The 21,311-nt window shown below is 39.9% G+C and overlaps 1 protein-coding gene across 1 annotated transcript in view; it reads left to right on the top strand.

The window, feature by feature from the left end:
* LOC124055670 (E3 ubiquitin-protein ligase Midline-1-like) overlaps nt 1–17,369 on the top strand; it is a 35,433-nt gene extending 18,064 nt beyond the window's left edge. Inside the window, exons 3-10 of the mRNA XM_046382702.1 lie at nt 3,443–3,538; nt 7,224–7,331; nt 9,095–9,243; nt 9,771–9,898; nt 11,020–11,163; nt 14,295–14,456; nt 14,662–14,869; nt 15,064–17,369. Of these exons, the coding sequence (XP_046238658.1) occupies nt 3,443–3,538; nt 7,224–7,331; nt 9,095–9,243; nt 9,771–9,898; nt 11,020–11,163; nt 14,295–14,456; nt 14,662–14,869; nt 15,064–15,412 (1,344 nt within the window). The 3' untranslated portion in view covers nt 15,413–17,369. The remainder of the gene's footprint in view (nt 1–3,442; nt 3,539–7,223; nt 7,332–9,094; nt 9,244–9,770; nt 9,899–11,019; nt 11,164–14,294; nt 14,457–14,661; nt 14,870–15,063) is intronic.
* The last annotated feature ends 3,942 nt before the right edge of the window (nt 17,370–21,311 follow it).

The following is a 21,311-nucleotide window of genomic DNA, read 5'->3' as shown; positions in this document are numbered from 1 at the left end:
CACACACACACACACACACACACACACAAGCAACAAGGAAAAGAAGGGAAATTCTGGCAGTTCGGTGAGGATTCCTGAGAACACAATCCTGCTCAGTGTCACAGTAAATCTTGAAAAGATGTAGCTCCTCTTAAGTTTTCAGTTCGGTTGCCTACCTGTCGCTATCCATGGTTGAGGCTGTGTGTGTGATCCCCCTGCATACACTCTTAGCTTATCAGTACTGCTTCAGGGTGACTTAGCTCGCTCAAAGCTAACACCCACAGCCACTCTTGCATGGAACAGCACATACGGCAATGACAATGGGGTTTACACGTTTAGATAGAAATGAAAAAGTGATGCAGAGTAGAATAAAAAGCTGAACAACTTTTATTTTTAAGCCAACAGGGAGTCTTTAGGTGATGAAACATATGAAAAGTTTGTCTCGGTGTCAGAGTGTGGATTCTTATTACTGTGAGAGGATCTGAGTCTGGAAGGAATCGGCTTTCCTTAGTCTGTCAGCAGGCCAAAAGTAAATCTTTTTTTTAAGATGTGTATTTACTTTTAAAGGATTTGGATTTCACTGCTCATCTCATCCTCCACAATTGAATTACCCAAGCTTTTTTTTTTATCTACTGCTAAGTGATTGAACCTCCATGAAGGTTAGAGACTGACCATTATTAGGATTTTTTTTTTTTTTTTTAAGATAAGGAACGGACAACCGACATATGAGAAATATATTTGGTACATGTTTCACTCAAGGTTAAGAGTGGAAGAATTATTCAGATCCAACACTTCAGCAGCAACTTGACACCAACAAAACTTGTTGTTTTTGGTGACCTCCAGTGGTCTTGTCACCTTGTTACAGTAATATACAAGCTTACCAAAGGGTGTGTCAGCGCTATGTGGCAGTACTGTGGATTGTGGTTACATGTGCAATGAATGCATCAAAGATGTTCTCAGTAAAACACCACTCTTCTGACTATTGTTGCAACACCAAGAAGGTAAAAATACGAGTAAGGATATGCAAAAGTTCAAAGCTCAGAGAAGAGCTGCTTGATCAGGTATGCACCGCCAGTATTAAATTGGTATTGAGAAAGATTATCCTAGGGTTTTTCAGGCAACCTAATTTACTTTCTTTATACTTCCCCTTCACTACAATTCAGATGTTATACTAATATACTATACCTCACAGAGCTGCTAGCAGGCTGTGGACTCTTAAGTCTGGTTTGCTTGTCTTTTCTGTCTTAACAAAACCTCATTGTACTTTGATTTTTGTTTTAACGCTTAAATGATGCTTGCATATATGCATATAAAATCTTGCATAAACACAGTATGGAGTAAAGCATATAGTGAAGGATAAAATGAAAGTACTCAAGCAAACTTCACAATTATAATTAAAAGTACTATATTTACATTTACTTAACTACTTTCTGCCACTGGTTTTAGTTTGTGACATGATTTTGCATCCATGCTGCTCAATGCTGAGTTAATCTGAATGCATTGGCTTGCTGTATATCTAAAAACTCATCAAATCAACACGGCTTAGCCCAGTTGGTACAGAGCACAGATTAACTTTCCATAGATGCTGGTTTGGGGGGGAGGGGGGAGTGAAAATCCAACTAGGACTGGCAGGGAAAAAGAAGGATGAACAGACAGACACAGAGAAAGAGAGAGAGAGAGAGAGAGAGAGAGAGAGAGAAAGAGAGATACTGTGGATAAACAAGCAGGATGATTGACAGGTGATCAACCTGAAGGGCAGGCGAGAAATTCAGTTCCAAGAGATTAATAGCATTTGGCAACAACCCCCTCACGCCCAATTCTTACCGTGAACAAACACACACACAAGAGTGAAAGTGCATTTGCCTTTTACTTTGTATCTACACATTCAACAAACAGGCATGCAACCACACACAGACACAGGAAGACTGACTAGCAGGTTTCATCTTTTTAAATCCCTCAGAAGCTGTGTATGTTGCTACCTTATGTCCATGTCACAGTGCATTTCATGTACTGAAGGCTGTGTTTGTGCATGCAGACAGTTTCGACAGTTTACATTAGAACAGTACGCTGCCATGTCGACATAATTACAAATGTGTTTCCCTGTTTGCCTTTAAATATGCATGCATGAATTTTGCTGCATACGCCGACCTGCACGTGACGTAGCCACTGATTTATTGCTGAGATTCACATCCTCCTCATCACCCTTCAAGAGGTTTAGTTTATTTTTATCTCTGCGGATGATGATAGCGTCATATTCCTCTCAGAGGAGACCTTTATGCTGCTTTTGTGTGTCATTGCCGTATTAAGGACATCCATTAAGCCCCTAGTTTCGCTACAGTGCACACGTAGAAAAACACACAAATCCCACCATCTCTATCTGTGTTTACTGTTTATTCAATATTCCCTCAGGGTTAACTCCTTTTTAATCCTCAGCATAGCATCACAACCTGGCTGTGTTTACACAGCACTGTTAAAGTGGTTAGTTAATTGAAATGTAGCAGATTTAGCTAGTTTGAAATCGAGCAATTTACAGTTTTGAGGCACACATGTGCTTTCCCAGCAAATCTATCTTTGGCAGTTGCAGTTAGGGCCTTGCTGCTCCGATGCACCTTCACGCCATTGTTTTAGACATGCAGGAAATCTCAGAATTCGCAGGGCCTGAGCTTAAACTCATCTGGAAAAGCAGTTTTGAACGGGACAGTGGAGTCGAGGCATCAGAGCGGCTTAAGCACGCTCCGTTTGGCAATAATATGATGGCTTTGGATGTAAAGGAGACAGCTTGTTCCAGAGCGGATGAAAAGCAGCAAAAGAGAGGGGAAAAAAGGGGGGCGGGAAGAAAAAATGTGGGGAGGAGCATTAAGGGACAGAAAGCTGACGTGCCGTCACCTGTTTGCCGGTTCGTTAACCGAGAGCGCTGCTGCGTGCTCTTGCAGGGAAAGCTTTTGATGCCTAATTTGCTGCTTGGCCGAGTTTGCGCATGGCTTGGTGCTCAGTGGAGTGGCTGTCCCAGTCACATCCCCTGCTAGAGTAGGATCCTCTGTCAGAGGCTCAGTCGGGGCAGGATGAGGAGGCAATACAGGGACGAGGGGTATCACCCGCGCAAGGAGGTATGTGGACACTAAATTAACCTGTTTAAAAAGAAGAAAAGTCTAACTTCTAGGGGAGCTTGTAAAGAGTTGGAAAGACATTGCTTCTCATTGCTGTTCTTTGCTGAATCTTAACACTGCGGAATCAAATGTTTTTGCTCGTGTGTTGTATTCTCAAGAATGTAGCCGTTTTTCCACTTGTTTTACAACTTCATTTTGCTTTGTGAGGTATTGCTTGCAGTTGCCATTTGTGTCCTCCTTTTGATTTACGGCTCTGCAATTCACATCTGTTTCTTCACATCGTGGGACCAGCCACTTCTTTTTTCTTTTTCCATTTCTCAATCTCTGTGTTGTCTTTTATCTTATGTTTTCTGCAGCAAGCCCTGGACTCCAACCTGAGCAATTTGATCAAGAGGAACAACGAGCTGGAGTCGCTCATGGGGAAACTGATCCAGACTTGTCAACATGTCGAGGTCAGTCCCAGTGGTCACCACTGACCTGTATTGTTTGTTACTAGACGATATGCCATTTCTGTTCAGAATCTACACCGCTGATGCCTATCGGCATATCTGCGTATGTTTAATGATACTGAATAGATATAGAAGGTTTCCTCATGTTGTGACGATTGTGCAACTTATTTGATATTTTCATTTACTGAGAAAAAGTTTCATTTAATCTCTTATGAGTATCACATCTTAAGACTGTGACTTGTATCCTTTAGCTTAGCATGTAGCATGTTAGTAGTTAATCTAACAATAGAGAGAATGTATGAAATGATTCTAAAATTTCAAAAAAGTATTGTTTTAGAGCTGAAAGGATTTGTAAATTAATCAGTTAATTAAATGGCAACATTTTGATCTATTATCTACTATCCTTTAACAAGGAAAAAAAGCCAAAAATCCTCTGAGTTCCTGCTTCTCAAATTTAAGGTTTTGCTGCTTTTTTTGTTTGTTTGTTTTCAATACTGAAATGGAATATTTGTTGGTTTTGGAGTGTTTGTCGGACAAAAAAGCAATTTTATTTCACGTTAAGAAATTCTCTCTGGCTTTTGGAACTTGTCCTTGCACTTTCTGAAAATTCATATACTACACAGATAAAGAAAGTAGTATTTGGATGGACTTTAGCAGCTTTAGCATCATGTATTCCAACTTTAAAACAGTCTTTTCACCAACAGCTGCATTTCTGACATTACTTTGTTCTTTGCAATTACTTAACATCTGGTTTCCTCTCATATATTTATTTTTAGGATAATAGCAACGTGTGCGAATGTCTGTGTGTATTTAGCTCTACTGAGGGCAATTGTGTGCTAAGCCTGCCCGTTCATGTTACGCTGGCCCACTAAGAAGCTTTAAATAAAGCAATGCCACAGGGTTAAAAGGCAGTAACATCTCAGTTTGAAAATAATGGAGAACAGCCTTTCTGCCTGGCAAGGCCTTTACAAACAGCAAGGAAAGAGGATTGTGATTTATTAAGGAGATTTAATTTTTTTTCCCCCTAAAGTGCTGTGTGCATATTTGGTGAGTATGTTTTTGTGTCACCATCACGCAAAGATGTTTTCTGTGAGCAAAGCCTGAGGACAAGTTTTGATGATGTAGGAATTTTAAATAGCAAAGGATCAGAGAGGGTGTTACTTTCCTTTCACAGAAGTACCAGAAAAGAAATCACTCCACTTTAAGAATGAGAAATAAATAAATGATGCATACATGAAGAGGCAAAAAGTGCTTGACCTGTTTTTCTTTTTTTTTTTGTTGTATTTTTTTCTCCTCGGTTGCATGACAGTCACACACAGTAACACACTCTAAAATCCTAAAATAGCTTGTGGAGTGTACAGTGATGGTTCATTGTTTTTAGGTGAGAAGACTGCACAAGTAGGACATGGAACTTCATGAAAAAAGAAAATGTGAAAGGTGTGAATGTAACGGCGGGTAAAGCACTGCACGGGCAGCTTTTTGAATATTTCACATCGCATTTGGAGATTGCTGCTGAGATTCTCTGGCGTCTTTGAGAAGAATTCAAAATTGCATGAATGGTAACCTCCCTTCACATATGATTTATGATTTATGTCCTTCCTCCAGTACCAGGGGTGATGGGAGGTGTTAAAAAGGAGGCAACTGGTCTCAAAAAATGACTTGCTCCCAGAGTCTCTGTCTTTGCTGTGGCTTCACCCACAATTTCATGCTCCTGCGTCACATTATCAAATCCCAGCTTTCTTTTTTTCAGCTGCCACCATGTTGACTAATACGATCAAGATGCTGCCACATTATTTACGCCATTCTTTGCTGCCTCATGCTTGCTGGAAAATAGGGAGGTGAGGTATCATGTTTGTATCCAAGTATAATTTTGCCCAAAGAGGGGTAATTTTAGGCAGTTAATTTGTCCTCAATGTTCAGTAAAGAAAATTATTCCATACCACTTGATGGAGATAATAGGTTTATTGATTTTGCTTGGAAAATGAATACAGATTATTGGAGCAAAAAAACCACAGAAGTAATGCCACACAGTGTCAATTAATGCGTTGGGCACTGAAAGCTCAACGTCATCCTCCCCTTGCAGAGAGTTTGGTTCTTGACAAAAGTTTAGATCCCCTCGAGGAATGAGTCATTTTTGCATGTGTGGTTAAATGAATCACTTTAATGTCGCTGCCAGGATACAATCTGTCAGACTGATCATTTGCTCCAGAGGGTTCTGCCCACAGCCATTAAATGCTCCACATTTTTATATAGCACATGACTTAATCTGGTCACACACTGTCTGCTTGATCACAATTCAGCCATTAAGTTTCTTCCTTTGAATTTTCAAACTTTCTTACAGGATCCTTAAATGATGCTTAAATTTAGAGGCGAAATGACTGCAGTGTATGTGTATGTTAGACAGAGTGAATCAAAGCTCCAGTGGAAACTAAACAACAACCTCAGCCAAGAGGAAAAACCCAAACTTCCATTACACTTCAGTTTTACTTTAATTGTTATTTATTAGTTGCTGGAAATTATTCCTGACCCAGCGGAGCATAAAAAAAGAATCCCCCGGCAAAATAAACAGAATCGGCAGGAGACCAAAAGTGCTGACTTCTCAAAAACAGATGAACTTCAGTTTCTGCAGTGTATATTCAGAGAAACTTCTACCCCCCAAAGCCCTGTTTTTAGATCTATATGTCTGCTAATTGGTGGACAAAATTCCACAAAGAGATAACATATATACAAGCTTTTCACAGACCAAGCACTTTGAAATCTCAAGCTTCCCTAGAGCTGTCACAGTGATGTCTAAGAAACCAATTAGCAGTGTTGAAACGCACTGGCATTGCCTGTACTCCGTGCAGCAGAGCTAAGACAGTTTCACATAGCGTAAGCACTGAGATGTAATCCAGGTGGCAAATTGTTTCTGTTGGCACCACGATCCCAGAAAATCACATAAATGCTGTTTTAGAGGACACGCTGGAGATGAGAAGGTCCTTTCCAGCATTGTTTGGCTCTGGTGGAGGAAAAGCAAATGACTCCCCATGATGTCATTATTAAAACACCTGTCAATGTGTGTGTGTGTGGGTGTGGAGAACTGTGCAATCTCTCGTTGGCTTGGCAGCACTTCCCTTTCATTGCTCCCTATGCTATCGCTTTGCAGCAGCAAGAAAACACTTCACAAGGTGTTGAAAGGGGCCGCTAGGAAATGACCACAATGAGCAATTACACATTATGTTAGGACCTGCAGGCCGATAACAGGACATGAACCATTAGTCTCTCAACAGTAATTTTAACATTTTTAAACTTCAGTGCAATGAATTCTATTTTGAAAAATTTTTAAGAGCACTATATGTGGTGTAATAGTCTGTAATGTATAACAGGGATAACTTTGGACACAGCCCTTGTGTCTGATTCTTCACCATATTGCTGAGTATCATGTTTGCACTCCAACATCCACTGGGCTTCCTGCTTATTTTACTTGTCACTCAGCACTCAAGCCAGTGGGAGGCAAAATGGCTGAATATCCTTCATCTTCCTCAAGTGCTCGCTTCCAGACAGGAGGGCCAGATGATGGATGAAAATGACATCCTGTCCCTCCATTGACGTGATGTGGAGCCACTAAACATATCCCTCTATATCCCCCACCCCCAGGATCCATCACTCTCTTTCTTTTATCTAATACTCTTTGTGAACTGGTTCTTAGGTGAACGCATCCCGTCAGGAGGGCAAGCTCTTGGAGGAGTGTGATGTCCTGATTGACATAATTCAGCAGAGGAGGGAGATCATAGGCAACAAGATCAAGGAGGGGAAGGTGAGGTGAACGCTCAGTTTGACAGCAGATACCGTTTATTTTCTGTTTTTTATACTTTTTCATACTACACTTCATACCCTCCGACTTTTTCTTATCTCTGCTCTAGAAAAATAAACTGTCTCTCAAAGACTGAATAAACTATAATTTGTTGCCCATTTTAATGCTACTCATGGAGCTGCTTTTCATTCTGTTTTTCCACCTGTGTACTGATGCTTAGTTGAACAAGTCATGTTGTTCTAGCTGCAAGTTTGCATCATTTTTTAATCACTAAAAATGATATTTTCTTCCATCAGTGAACCATTCCAGCAGGTATAATAATCATCAAGAGGCTGCCTGTAGATGTGATATTCCACAGTCATATGCATAAAAATAAACAGCTCCCTTTTTCCATCTGCAAAATGTAACGTGCAAATGTGGTCCAATTCAGTAAATGGATGACAAGCATTTAAAATCCAAAGGTTTGGATTGCAAAAATTGATTTTGCTACTGATGTCACCCCCTTTATTCATCACTTCTGAAACACATGCATGCACTGACAACACTTTGACCTGATCCTTTCATGGCTAACAGACGGCAAACTGTTCAGCTGCCTAAAATGCAAACCCTTCAACATGTTCTGAACAGACGGTGAAAGCAGTTTGACTGGCCAAGAGAAGATCCCAGAGCATATGGGATGAAGGTTGCATTTATTTGTACTCTAAACCCAGATGAGTTTTTTTTTTCTCCCAGTTATCTAATGAGACTTGGAGCCCACAATGGAATTCTTTTTCACTGTGTAACGTAGGTTTTTAGCTTTTAGGATTGCACCAGGGAAGATACAGAGATGAGTTATTTGTTTTTAGGCCAACAGATTTCTCCGAATTGCTTTTCTGGATGGAGTGTTAGATAATGATAATAATGATAACAACTGAAAATGCTCTTTTCTGAGACCAGGTTTCTGTTGTTCATCTGCCTTATGTTCTCTTTTTTTTTAAGATAATAATGATTTTCCAAATTTCAATGGATTTGGGCTGAGATTACAGAGTACTGTGTCCTTTACCAGCCAAACTGCTGATAAAATGTCCTTTGACCTCAATTCAGCCGCTGACCTCAATCTGTCTCTTAAAATCTCTGCTGATACTCTAAGAAGAGGAAATGAAGCTGAGGGGCAAATGAGGGAAAATGAAATCCCAGGTTTGCGTGCAACAGAACCATTGACATTCTGAACAAATTTAGCATTAATAGAGACAGAGAAGGTCAACTCGTGGACTTCAGACATTTCTGTCAAGCCATTTTTTTTATCAGTTCCTTGGTTTCTCTCTTTTCCAATAGTAATCAGTTATTGTGTTGAACTTAATTACTTACAATCCCACGTTTTGCTTCATTCGGTCTGTGACTCACAGTATGTTAACCTTCAAGTGTTTGGTTCCTTTATCTTCACAGTTACAAGAGAACCAGGGCTTGTAAATAAAACCTCATAGAGCAAGCAAGTAGGGAAGTCAAAACAAATCAGCCTGCTGTAACTTCAGCTTAGCAAGATGGATGTGTTTATTCCTTTTGCTATAATTCACTGTCTTTGATGCTGAAAAAACATTAAGAAATAGATGACTATGTGATTCAGTCAACTCTGGATTTGACCTTTTCATCATCTTGTCAGCTCCAATGTTCCCATCCCTAATGATCTGTATCATCTTAACCTGGATGAGGACATTTTCACGCATCCTTGGTTTGATTATTTCATTCGCTGTTCTCACATTTCTCTATGCATTTGCCATTCCTTCCAGGCGCAAAGGCTTCGGAAGCTGGCTCAGCAGATCGCCAACTGCAAGCAGTGCATCGAGAGGTCCTCGGCCCTCATCACACAGGCAGATCAGACGCTGAAAGAGACCGACCACGCTCGCTTCCTGCAGACTGCCAAGAGCATCAATGAGAGGTCAGACAGACCCACACTTGTTGGAATTATTCACCTTAGCGTGCTAAGGACTACCTCTGGGTGACCGAGAAACAATTATGAGAACTTTGAACACTTGACTTCCCCACCAGCAAAGACAAGTGGAGTGGGAATTAATGTTTTATGTGTCTTAATCTTATTCCACTCCCTGTTTAAACTTTCTGACTAATTGATTTGGCAATTGAGAGTAAGAGCTTCATGTCCATTATGGGCATCCTCAAGAGAAACAAAGCTGAGTGATATAAAAAGAAGTCATTATCCTTTAGTCCTTCAAACAAAAGTAGTGTTTCAATCAGATTCTAATCCACACAGTCACAATAATTAAGGGACTGATTTTATTCAGGTTCAGTATTTTTAGTTAAGAAACTGTTGAGTAGTTAATACAGTTTATCTGCTTTATTCCATCACCTAAATAATGCTAAAAGTTCTTTCCTCTTGGAGTTGCTATAATAAACACTTGCACAAATAAAATATGAAAACCTGTTCCATTCTGACTGCTGTTGATGTAGGGTTTCCATGGCAACTGCCTCAACCCAAGTGCTGATCCCTGAGATACACCTAACAGACACCTTCGACAATTTTGCTCTGGACTTTGCCAGAGAGAAGAAGATGCTGGAAAATCTTGATTACCTTACAGGTAAACATTCATGTTTTATTGTTTTATTTTTGTTTATGATACATCTGGAACATCATATGCACCATAATCACTTAATGTTCTATTTTCTCTGTGGTTAGTCAAAACGACTGTGTTTTGTCAGATCTATAGTCTAGTCCTTCAGTTCTGCTCCTCGCTGACCATGAAACCTAAAATGGCCTCGAATTATGATTCTATTAAAGTTTTAAGTTAGTTTTTTTTTATTCTTTTGAAGTCTCTTCTGTCTTCAAGCGCTGTGTTTGAAGGGATGGGCCGCAGTTGATTAACTCCAAAATTAATTTTCAACATTAATTTCTGATGTCCCATTTGCAAGGACCCATCAAAATGTCACCGCATGAATTATGAACATGCTGGGGACGAAAACAAGGCATCATGTTTGGAGGATTTGAAGGCCTGTGAACATGGCTGGCTCGTATTTATTCTCTGTGATGCATGACGGCTTCGCTGGAGGGCTAAGTGAATCAGTCTGAATCACTCCACTATGTGCAGCCTCTCATGACAGAAGGCTCGGGAGAGGGAGAGAATGACAGACACAGAAAGAGATAGGAAGTGGCTTTACAATCAATTTAAGCTGTGCCTTCGTGTCTTTGTTTCCTACCTCAGTCCACTCTCTTTCAACTGGAGGCCTCGTGATTTGAATACAAAAATGATTCATCTGAGTTATTTCCTATAGAACATAAATAAAACTAATGTAATAAAGTGCATGGGACTCAAAACACGAGTGTAAGAAAGCCAATTTAGTATCTCTGGTGGTTACGTAACGATCCGACAACTAAAAGGACTGGGTTATTTACTCTGTGTTAATGTGTTTTTCTGAATATTTTATTATTTCTCTTCCACATTGTTTTTAATGCTCAACCTACCACTCTACTGGAAAGAACATCTTCAATCCTGTGTGTGATGAAGCTTTTACACTCTTAAATTGAACCAAATGAATATGTACAAAGCTAATTGGGGAACTGTCTGTGATAACAACTGACAGCCTTTGAGCGTCTTATCATTTTTGGACTATTACTGTTGTGATATGCAACTACAATCACTTGGAAGAAAGTGTTAGAAACTGAGATCTTGTTGGTTGACTTTCCTCCTTTCACCCTCTGCAGCTCCAAACTCTCCATGCATAAGGGAAGAGTTGTGCACGGCTTCCTATGACACCATCGCTGTCCACTGGACGTCTGATGACGAGTTCACAGTGGTGTCATATGAGCTCCAGTACGCCATCTTCACCGGACAGTCCAACATTGCCAGTAAGTGTGCGTGGTTGAAATGGAACATTCGGATCACATTGGAAGTCAGCGTCAGAAAATAACAAGTCTTCAATCTGCATATTCCTTTGATCAGTGCAAAACATGTTAACTACATCCAGAAAGCTCTGCTGCAGATGTTAATGACTGATAATACTACTGACAGAATCACCAACCCTCCCAGATGAAAGTGGCTAAATGATGAAAATGAATGTCGGGCAGCTGAAGAAGTAAACAGCATTTAGATCATGGCAAACAAAATGAATATGGTCACAGCTGACCTAATAAATAACTTATGAAAATACTAAAAATGTAAAAATAAGTCCATCTGATGGAAGAGGTGACGTGGATCATGACTTGATGTTTATAAAATTTTATCAAATACATTTTAACATCCTGCACGTTGGGATTTGCAGTGGCTTTCTGAGGTTTTTTTTAAAGCTCTGCACAGCACAGTCATGGTGCTCTACTGTGGCCACTACCTCCCCAAAGGCAGCTGGGAGTTAAAGTGTTTTTCCTAAAGACTGAAGATAGTAGTGGAAATAGGACCTCCTGAAGTGAAGCCTCCAGCATTCATGTTACTATCAGCCTCCCATCAAACAACTGGAGCTTGTTAAGGATGAAAGGGGAATATGATTTGACGCAGCGGAGAATTCACACCGCGCATAGAGCACTTAGTAAAAAGACGAGACTTCAGTGGATGTACCGAGTTCATAGGTCTGTACACTGCTAGACGTTTAGGTTCGGGATGTTGTACAGAGATGACAGCTGTAAAATGAATCAGTATCCCTGACACACACACACACAGTGACATAATGTCTTGTAGAACAACAAAAGACATACTGTATATGCTCACATACACACACACACGCACTCCCAGACACTTAAGACCAAGAAAAAAAATCAAGAGCACACCCGAGTGAGCAACAGCTACAAGGAAGAAAAAGGGGTCAGGACATCTGAAGACGAGCTCCCCTGCTCCCTTTCCATCAAACTGCCTTATCTCTCAGATTTACCTCACAGCAAAAAATCCTTTGCTCCTTTTCCTGCTTCCCTTTCTGCCTCCTTTTTCTTTTCCGTTTCATTCTGTGCATGTTAAGGGATTCCTTCCTTCTTTTATATCTTTTCCCATCTTCTCGATGTTACGCTTTTGTCATTGCTTCCTCATTACCTGACGGTTTAAAGCGTGTTTAGAACCAGCCGCCATTCAACTAACGTGAGATTTCTTTTCTCTTTTTTCCCCTCCCCTCACATTGCTGTCTCCTTCTGTTCACTAAGATGCTGCGAGCTTTCTCACCTCCTGCTTTCACATTCAATAACGTCAAAAAGGGTGTTGCTGTTGGCATCTAAGTCACGTCTAAGCCAGAAAATTCCCCCTGGAGCAATTCAGATGAATCACTGCTCAAGAAGTGGAAGCCCTCTAATGTTAAAGTAATAAAAATATAAAAACAACATCCTTAACTCCTGTGCATAATTGCTCAGTACAGCCCTCTGAGTTAAATTTCCTGTGGGAAATTTGTGTTAACATGATAGTGTCAGACTTATGGGCCATTTTTGTTTGATATGCAAGGAGCTACAAGCTTCATCAAATAAATTTGCATTGTGTTTGATTTTAATGAATGTGGGCAATTTACTTTGAGTCTGAAAGCGTACGCCCGCAGGAAGAATAGCAGGCACGACCATTTACCATTACATGTACAGAGCAACACCTTAATCATAATGTCCTCATTTGTCTTAATCTCACTTTTGGTTCGTGTTTTGGCTGGTTAGAACATTAAAAAAAATAGCATTTAGCAGATTTTTATATTTTCTAAAGTTAGAATTTAGGAGATTTTCATAACAATAATGAAATTTGCTTTCTGATTTCCCCAAAAAATGCCATAAAAAAGGAGTACTGCTCAGCCTTCACAGAGGAATAGGAAGGATGAAATGCAGTTTTTACTAACAACATGCATTATTCTACTTTTCTTGCTTCTCGGTCTCTTAATTAGTTTGTTTAAAAACAATTATTTTGATCAGAAATTTCTGTTTTACCAGTTGTTTGCTTATACATTTACAGTACATTACTGTTCATGCAATAAATTAAGGAGTAATTCACTTTACATTTCAATACATGAGTTCTTATCAGACAGGTGCCATGTCCAAAATCCCATACTAAAATGAGATGTTTTATAAAGTATGCCTAACAATTCAATAAGGGCAAGTGTACGATTTCACTTCCAGATGCGATATATTTTATATATATCCTTGTTGGCATGAGTTATGCCTCTCAATGTGGCAAGGATCTCAGGAAGTGATGTGATACATGATAAGAAATACACGTTAAGAGATGATCTACGTAGGATTAGTCAAGCCAAGGAATTTCCTATTTATTTATTTATTTATTTTTCCTTTAATTGGTTTTTGGTTACAAAGGAGGGCCTTCAGAAGAAGGAAGTGAACATGGTGATAACACATCTTAATGTGGCATTAAAAGGAGAACTTGGGATGCTGATTGTGTAAAATTGTTTTCACCCCTGCGAGGCCAACAAAGAGCAGCAGCACAGTGGTAACTTCCTGTGTAAATTCCTCAGGCGAACAAAGCCATGGCATGGAAGAAAAAAATACACACACTCTCGCCTTAGGAGGTGGTGCTGCAGTGGTCAAGTGCCATTGAGTAAAACACACACACACACACACACACACAGTAGAGAGAGAGAGAGAGAGAGAGAGAGCATAGTGCAGCTATGAAGCCAGCGAGGTGTGAATGGTTTCCTCTTGTGCCTTTTCACACCCTCTCACCTGTTCTCACAGCCACAAGCTCACACACAACCAATCATTTAATGCACTGTCCTTTCACACAGCTGCACATCACTCCTCTTCAGGAAACTTTACGGTAAATAGTTCTCCTCCTGTGGGTGTTGTTTTCCTCGTGCCTGCAGTTATAACTGAATGTAACTGAATGTTTTCTGCAGATTTCTTATTCATCTCATACTTTGTCCTTTCAATAAAACCCAAACTGTTTGTTACAACTGCTGAAATCCATTTTGTTTTTATCATCACAATCAAGTGAAAACATGAATTCTAACTGGATTAACTGACTGCACATTGTACCATCCCTCCCTCTCATCTGTGCATCCGCATTTCACCCTCAGGTCTGTGTAACTCACTGGAGAGCTGGATGATTGTTCCCAACATCAAGCAGAACCACTACACAGTGCACGGTCTGCAGAGCGGCACCAAGTATATCTTTGTTGTCAAGGCCATTAACCAAGCGGGAAGCAGGAGCAGCGAACCAGGGACTCTGAAGACCAACAGTAAGCACAAGATGACTGAAAATGAACATGTCCTATCAACCTTTACTGAAACCACCCACGCAGAAGTTGCTTATTGGATTTTTGCTTTTTCTTCCCCCTTTGGCAAATATGAAATTCAATTAACTGAAAATAAATTAGCTGTTCTTTAAAGAACATTTCAGAATCAATTTGTTTTTCCATTTTCCTCCTCCTTCTCCTCTGCCAGGCCAGCCGTTCAAGCTGGATCCCAAATCTGCCCACAAGAAACTGAAGGTGTCCCACGATAATCTGACAGTTGAGCGGGACGAGACCACGTCCAAGAAAGGCCACAGCCAGGAACGTTTCTCCAGCCAGAGCAGCTATGGCGTGGTGGGAAATGTTTTCATCGACAGCGGCCGTCACTACTGGGAGGCATTAATAGGCGGGAGCACATGGTGAGTTTATTGGCATACAGATTTCAAAGTCACTAGTGCTCAAAATGTGTCTGTTTGGAACAGAGTGATTGCATTCAACTGCTGCAGGGCGCATAACAGACAGACAGAGATTTTTCCCATTTTAGATAGAATTGGTCAGCTGTTTGAGTTTGCTGATTTCACATGTGATTTGAGAATATCCCACTGCTCCTCAGGTACGCTGTGGGCATTGCCTACAAATCAGCCCCCAAGCACGAGTGGATCGGCAAGAACTCAGCGTCCTGGGTGCTCTGCCGCTGCAACAACTCCTGGGTGGTTCGTCACAACAGCAAAGAGCTGGCCATTGAGCCCTCGCCCCACCTGCGACGTGTTGGGGTCCTGTTAGACTACGACGCCGGGTACCTGACCTTCTACGATGCTGTGGGCTCCCAGCACCTGCACACATTTCACGTCTCCTTTGTCCAACCTGTGTGTCCTGTGTTCAACGTGTGGAACAAGTGTCTGACAATTCTCACCGGTCTACCCATCCCTGATCATCTGGAGGGAATGGAACCCCAAGGCTGAAAACTAAAAGCAAGAATACAACAGCATGAACTGCTCTAAAATTTCTTAAAGCTGCACTGGGCAAGATTTGTGAAAATAATCATCTTTGGATAGATAATTTAAAATTGTTTCATCCTTTTTAATTCACACAGATCTGCTTCATTTAACCAAATTAAATTTTGGTCCTGTGCACTATTTCATCTAAAGGCAGTTTAAAAACAATGAGTAAAATATAATGCTCTTAAACAGCCGCCAGCACACAGCCTGTCCTAAAAAATCTGGACTTCACGGTGCATGATTGCTGCCATTTGTGCTGAATTACCTGTTGCAGCTTTAACATGCAAAGAAAATAGAAGAGATGTCCCATGGTGTTATTTTATTTTACTCCAAATGCGATTTTTGGTTGTTTACCATGATTCATAAGAGGCAATATAATGCAGATTCTTGTCGTCTTTGACTGTTAAAAGCTAGTGAAAATCTATTCTGGAGTCAGGATACTGGGGTGGATCCAGAATAGAACCGGACAAATGGACAAAGAGTGGAGCTATAATTTCCTTCTCTAAAGGCACTTTGGGGGTATTTTTTTACCATTGCATCTAGGAAATAAGCCACAAATAAATTTTCACCTTATTGGATATAGCACTTTGAAAATCCCTGAAAGTAAACACACATATGCTGCCTCTACACTCTATACAAAAACAAGAGTGAATACTTACATACAAACTTTAATCTATCATAATTGCTGAGAAGAGCAGAATAATGTATATTTTGTAAATTCACCTCACCGCCCTCCCTTTCCCTTACTCATTCAAAATGAACCAAAGTAGTCATTTATTGTCTGTTCAGATGACTTTACATAAATTTTACGTACGTTGACAAATGCTGAATTATTTTTGAAAAGTGACAGAGGGGAGATAGATGCCACTGTTAAATGCAGGATTCACTTAAAGGTAGATCTTGTTTTTGCACATTGTTCATACTTTATTCATAGTTTTGTAACCTAAAAGTCTAATTCATTTTGGTGAAATTAACAAGCATTCATATTGGTTCTGTTTGATTTTGTCTTTTGGCAGCCCGATAAGCAGTGCCATTAGGATTTTATGTGATGCATAATGTGTGAGTTGTGTTACAGTTGTAGCCCCAAGTTATTATCGGAGCTGAGGGGTAAATGGGTGTATTTTTTTTCTCATTTTTATAAAAAAGAAAATAAGGGTGTTCAGAGAAACCGATTTGTGCTGGTGTAACAATACTCCAGAGCTATTCATTTGCTGTCAGCAAAGAGTGTCTTCCCATTTTATCCTTTTCTGTAGCATTACAGTTTCCAAGGTCTCATTTAATCAAATCTACAGGCAACATTTTGTTTACAAAAACAACAATAACACCTACACTTTACTGAGACAACAGAGCCATGCACAGGGAGCTGTCCTCACACTTATTGCACATAAGGTGCACAGCACTCGTCACTCATTGGCTGAATTGATTTGAATTTTACCCATTGCTTGCTTTTTCAAAAATGGCCCAAACAGCCTAAATATGATTTAAACATTTGAATCTTAAAGATCAAGAAACTGAAACAAAAACTTCAACTGGGAAATACTTATTTCCAATATTTCAGTTTCGTTCTGTATGTAACGGTATTAATCAGTAACAAAAATGGCACTCCTTAGTGTAAATACAGTGATTGGGTTGCATTTCTCAATGTTGCTTCGTTTCAGTACCTTTAAAGTATGATGACGAATGATGATCTGTCTTTAATTCTGTGTTTCCTTGGCGATTAAACAAACTGTATGTTTTCATTGTATCTGATACAAATACGTACTGCTTAATTTAATGTTTCCATTTGAACTTTATGGCCAGGGTGTTATATGTTCTCACTGTGTGGACATTTTTATGGAAAACTGGATATGAGTGCTTGCATTCACTGTCATGTGAGATATGAGTCTATGAGAAGGTCAAAAATAAACGCTGTTCCTTTTCACATTAAAGGGTGCTTTGTTTTGTTTTGTTTTTTTTTTTAGTCAGTTGAAGAACAGAAGTGAGAATAAGAAGAAGAGAATGTCAAGAGCAAGTCTCATAAAGTGGTATGGGTTGAAATGCCAGGAGCCATTTCTTTGTTTCCAATTCCAAATTCAATAAGTTTAGACTGTGGCATTTTGGTCTGGGTAGAGTTACTGGTGCCCTTCAGGAAGCCACTGCAGTCATTGCTATAATCATGAATATGTTTTACGTCTTAGTTGCGTGGTTAAGAAACCCAGTTCAGGTCAGACATGACGTCACTATTCTCACATCTGACAATGTGGATACATGACTACCCACAGATAATCATCACCTAACTCTGCAGATTCAATCAGCTCAGCATTGATTTTATGTGTTTAGAAAAGGAAACACATCTGGAGCATAAGAAGCTGTGCTTGTGATGCAGTCCCTTTAATTATGTCATATTTTGTTTACTTTTTCCTAATTCAAATTTGAGCCAAATCCACCATGTTTTTCCCAGACAGACATGATAAGCCTCTCAGTCATCCTGAGAACTGTTGGCTCCCAAGGTTTTCTGGTGGGTTAAAAACCAGCCCACTCTACAATGACCAATTTAATTTAACAGTGAATCTTCCTTCGTCGAGTGCTTTGCCTTAATTTATTGTACACAGGCAGACCTGTGTGATTATAATTACAAACCAGTAAGCCTAATTCTGTGTGCAGAAATGAGTTGTTCCATCTTATCTCTCTCCTGTTGGCTTGGTCACAAAACCACTTTGCCCATGAGTTAAAATTGAATCAGTGGCCAGTTGCAGTGGCTAGATCTATACAGCTATATCTAGCAACATGGGGTCTAATCAACTTGGCTAAACAATGTAATGTAATATTATTATTCAGCTGCTATGGAAACAGATGCTACACAACACATCAAAGAGCTCAACACCTGTACTTTTTCTTCCACTTGTTTCATCCGAGTAGATGCCAGACCCCATCTTACCAAGTTAACTCGAGTTTATGAATTTCCCGTGGAAGAGGAAGTTATTGAGTTTATCATGTGAATTTCCCGTGGACATCAGGGGCTCTTCCTGATTTTCCAGTAGCAATTGTTCTTAAGACAGCAGACTTGTGGCAGTGGGGTTTTACCGTTGAACGGCTAGTATTAGCTGAAGCTTTGAGTGTGCTGTTCACACGGTTCAGCAGCATGAGTGGGAAAAATGAGTTTACCTAGTGCTCCACTGAGCAAACAATGAAAGGGCACAAAGGCAATTTATAGGTTGCCATCCACAAATAATGGAGGTGTGGGCTTGTTTGTCTGTAATTTAACCTGTAATACAGAGGATATGTTGAAGATAGCATGGCTATATTTCTCTCTGTTGTTGTCAAAAGGACTGATACCCCTTAATAGGGCTACTTTCCACAGCTGCTCCTATATGAGATACACAGTGTAAATACACACTGTTATTGGCATGTAAAGCATGCCTGTAAATATCTTAACACAGAACTCCAGAGATAAAAAATTATTAAACATGTCAACTTGCCTCAGAAATTTATTTACTGACTCTATAATTAGTAGAATGAGTCATCACTACCAATTTCAGTGTTAAATCACAGTGATAAATAATTACACATATAAAATCGTCAGTCACAATATGAGGCCATCTGTGCCTCTTTCAAAAGGAGTAAAGCAAGCAAAAATTGTGTCATTTCTTGATGTGCAGTGTCCACAGAGAGCAATTATCTTCCGAAGACTTGCCTCTGATTCTGCATTCCATATACAGTATATCATACACCACGGTGCTGTTCTTTGGTGACATGTCTACTTGAAACACATGACATGAAAGATTTTTTGTTGGCTGACTCCAATAGATAGATTTTCTGAAGTCACTGTCAAACAATTTCATTTACATATACATAATTTGCCGGCCTCAAAATACTGACATTTTCCTCCAAGGTAATACAATCTGAGTCACCTTCAGCAGATAAATGTGCTTACTGACCTGCTTGTGCTCCCACTCAAGACTTTGCGTGACATTTCAAACAATCGATATTGTAACTTAACGTGTTTTGGGATTTTGCTGTTTGGCTGAAATGTACCACAAAGGTTGGGGACCAACTATTTTATTAACCTCTATCAAGGGAAGGCTTTGCAGATCTTTTGTGTTGTTTTTTGCTACGTAACCTTGGTTCACATACGGTGGTGCGCCGCTATAGTCACCCTTGAGAACTAGTGTGAAGGTCCAGCAGCTTTAAGAGCTCAGACCTTTTTTTTTTTTTGTGCCTCAAGGGCACCCCAAATATACTTTAGCAAGAAGCAAAAACTGTTACTCATTCAATTTTTCCCATGGGTCTTGAAATTTGAACCACTGACCTTCCTTCACAAGACTACTTCACTTTCCTTTAGGCAAACACTGTCCCACTTTTATGCATAACATCAAGCCAGAGCTAGTTCAGTGTGTTGCTGTTTGTGCTGCTACCACTGCAATCACACTTGTATGGCCACTCTGGAGCATCTCCATTCCCTAGAGGATTTTACAGCCAAGAAACAGCACAGAGATAGAGACAAGACACAGCCTTTGTGCTCCTGGGGGAGCTGTGCATGTATTCTGTGGGTCTTGCTATTCTGACAAATGTGTGTTAATTTGTTTGTGTGTGTATGTGTTTAGAGGACTCAGGAATGTATCAGTAACTACTTGCTGACAATTTGGCATTTCGAGCAAACAGACAAAGACAGCATTTTGAGATAAGAGCACAGGGGCAATAATTGTGAATCCCTCAGGAGTACATCTATAAAATGGGACAGATGGCACAGAAGCACAGTAACAACAAACTATTGCATTACTGAGTCTTACTCATCTGTCCTTGATGGAAATGTTCTTTCAAAACAGCAGTTCTGAGAATATGAAATTCTGTTCAGCTATACCACATCTGAATAATTCATATGGCAAAGAACTAATGTGAAATAAACTATGTGGTGGTAAAAATAAGGCTTATTTCTTACTAAACATATTTGTAATTGGAAAAACGTTTTTTGTTTCTTACCAATTCTTCATGTGTTTTCTGCCTTGAAGAATATGGAAAATCAATCCTCATAATGTCCAGCAGATGTCACTGTTATGATTTTGGAAAATTAGCAACGAGGCACGCCACAGTATGCCACTGGATTATGGGCAATAATTGGCAACAGAAAGACGTCTGAACATTCAAATACATAGATATGGTATGTGTCTGTGTGTGTATGAAAGAGAGTGTGTGTTTGTGTCAAAGAATGAGTCAAAGAAACAAGTATTTGCAAGGAGACAAAACTGATTGCCATCCATGATAACGTATGAAGCAATTCATGGGTATTAAATTCATTTATTTTAATATTGCTAAAGTCTTTGCTCCAACATTAGAAAATAAAATTGAGCACAACTGAGCTTTTCTGTATTTTTAAGCTATAGGAGAGCAGATTCCTGGAGCAGCAGCATTTTCTCAAGGATTTGAGATGTCTGAAAGACCATCCTTTAGCCAGAAACAAACAATGCTGTGTCTCGTGCCAGCAGGGATCCTGCCCTACTGAGGTGTCCTTGAGCAAGACACTGAATCCCAACCACCTGCAGGGATGCTGTTTTGTGGTTTGTGCCTTTTATTCTAAGGGGGATCATTTCACTGTCATAGTATTATTAAACATTACGTGCTCATAGCCACTATTTGAGAAATCTCACACCCACTCTGACAAAATAATTGCTAGTGTGAAGATAAAATTACCATGATTATGGGGAACTTATTAGCTATTGTTGCTAACAGGTTTCAGGTCAGTCATTTACCAAGAGGTGAAGAGAGCAGCTGCAGGCCTCTCTGTGGGTTCTGATAATCACTCTGATAGTGAACGTGGAAAGTTCTGTGGTCTTCTGTTCGCTCAGTGGCAGAGATTTGCCTCTGAAGGCAGTCAACTATCTCCTTT

This window comes from Scatophagus argus, chromosome 24 (genome assembly GCF_020382885.2).
Source record: "Scatophagus argus isolate fScaArg1 chromosome 24, fScaArg1.pri, whole genome shotgun sequence".
Classification (NCBI taxonomy): domain Eukaryota; kingdom Metazoa; phylum Chordata; class Actinopteri; family Scatophagidae; genus Scatophagus; species Scatophagus argus.
This window is presented reverse-complemented; position numbering and strand designations above follow the sequence as displayed.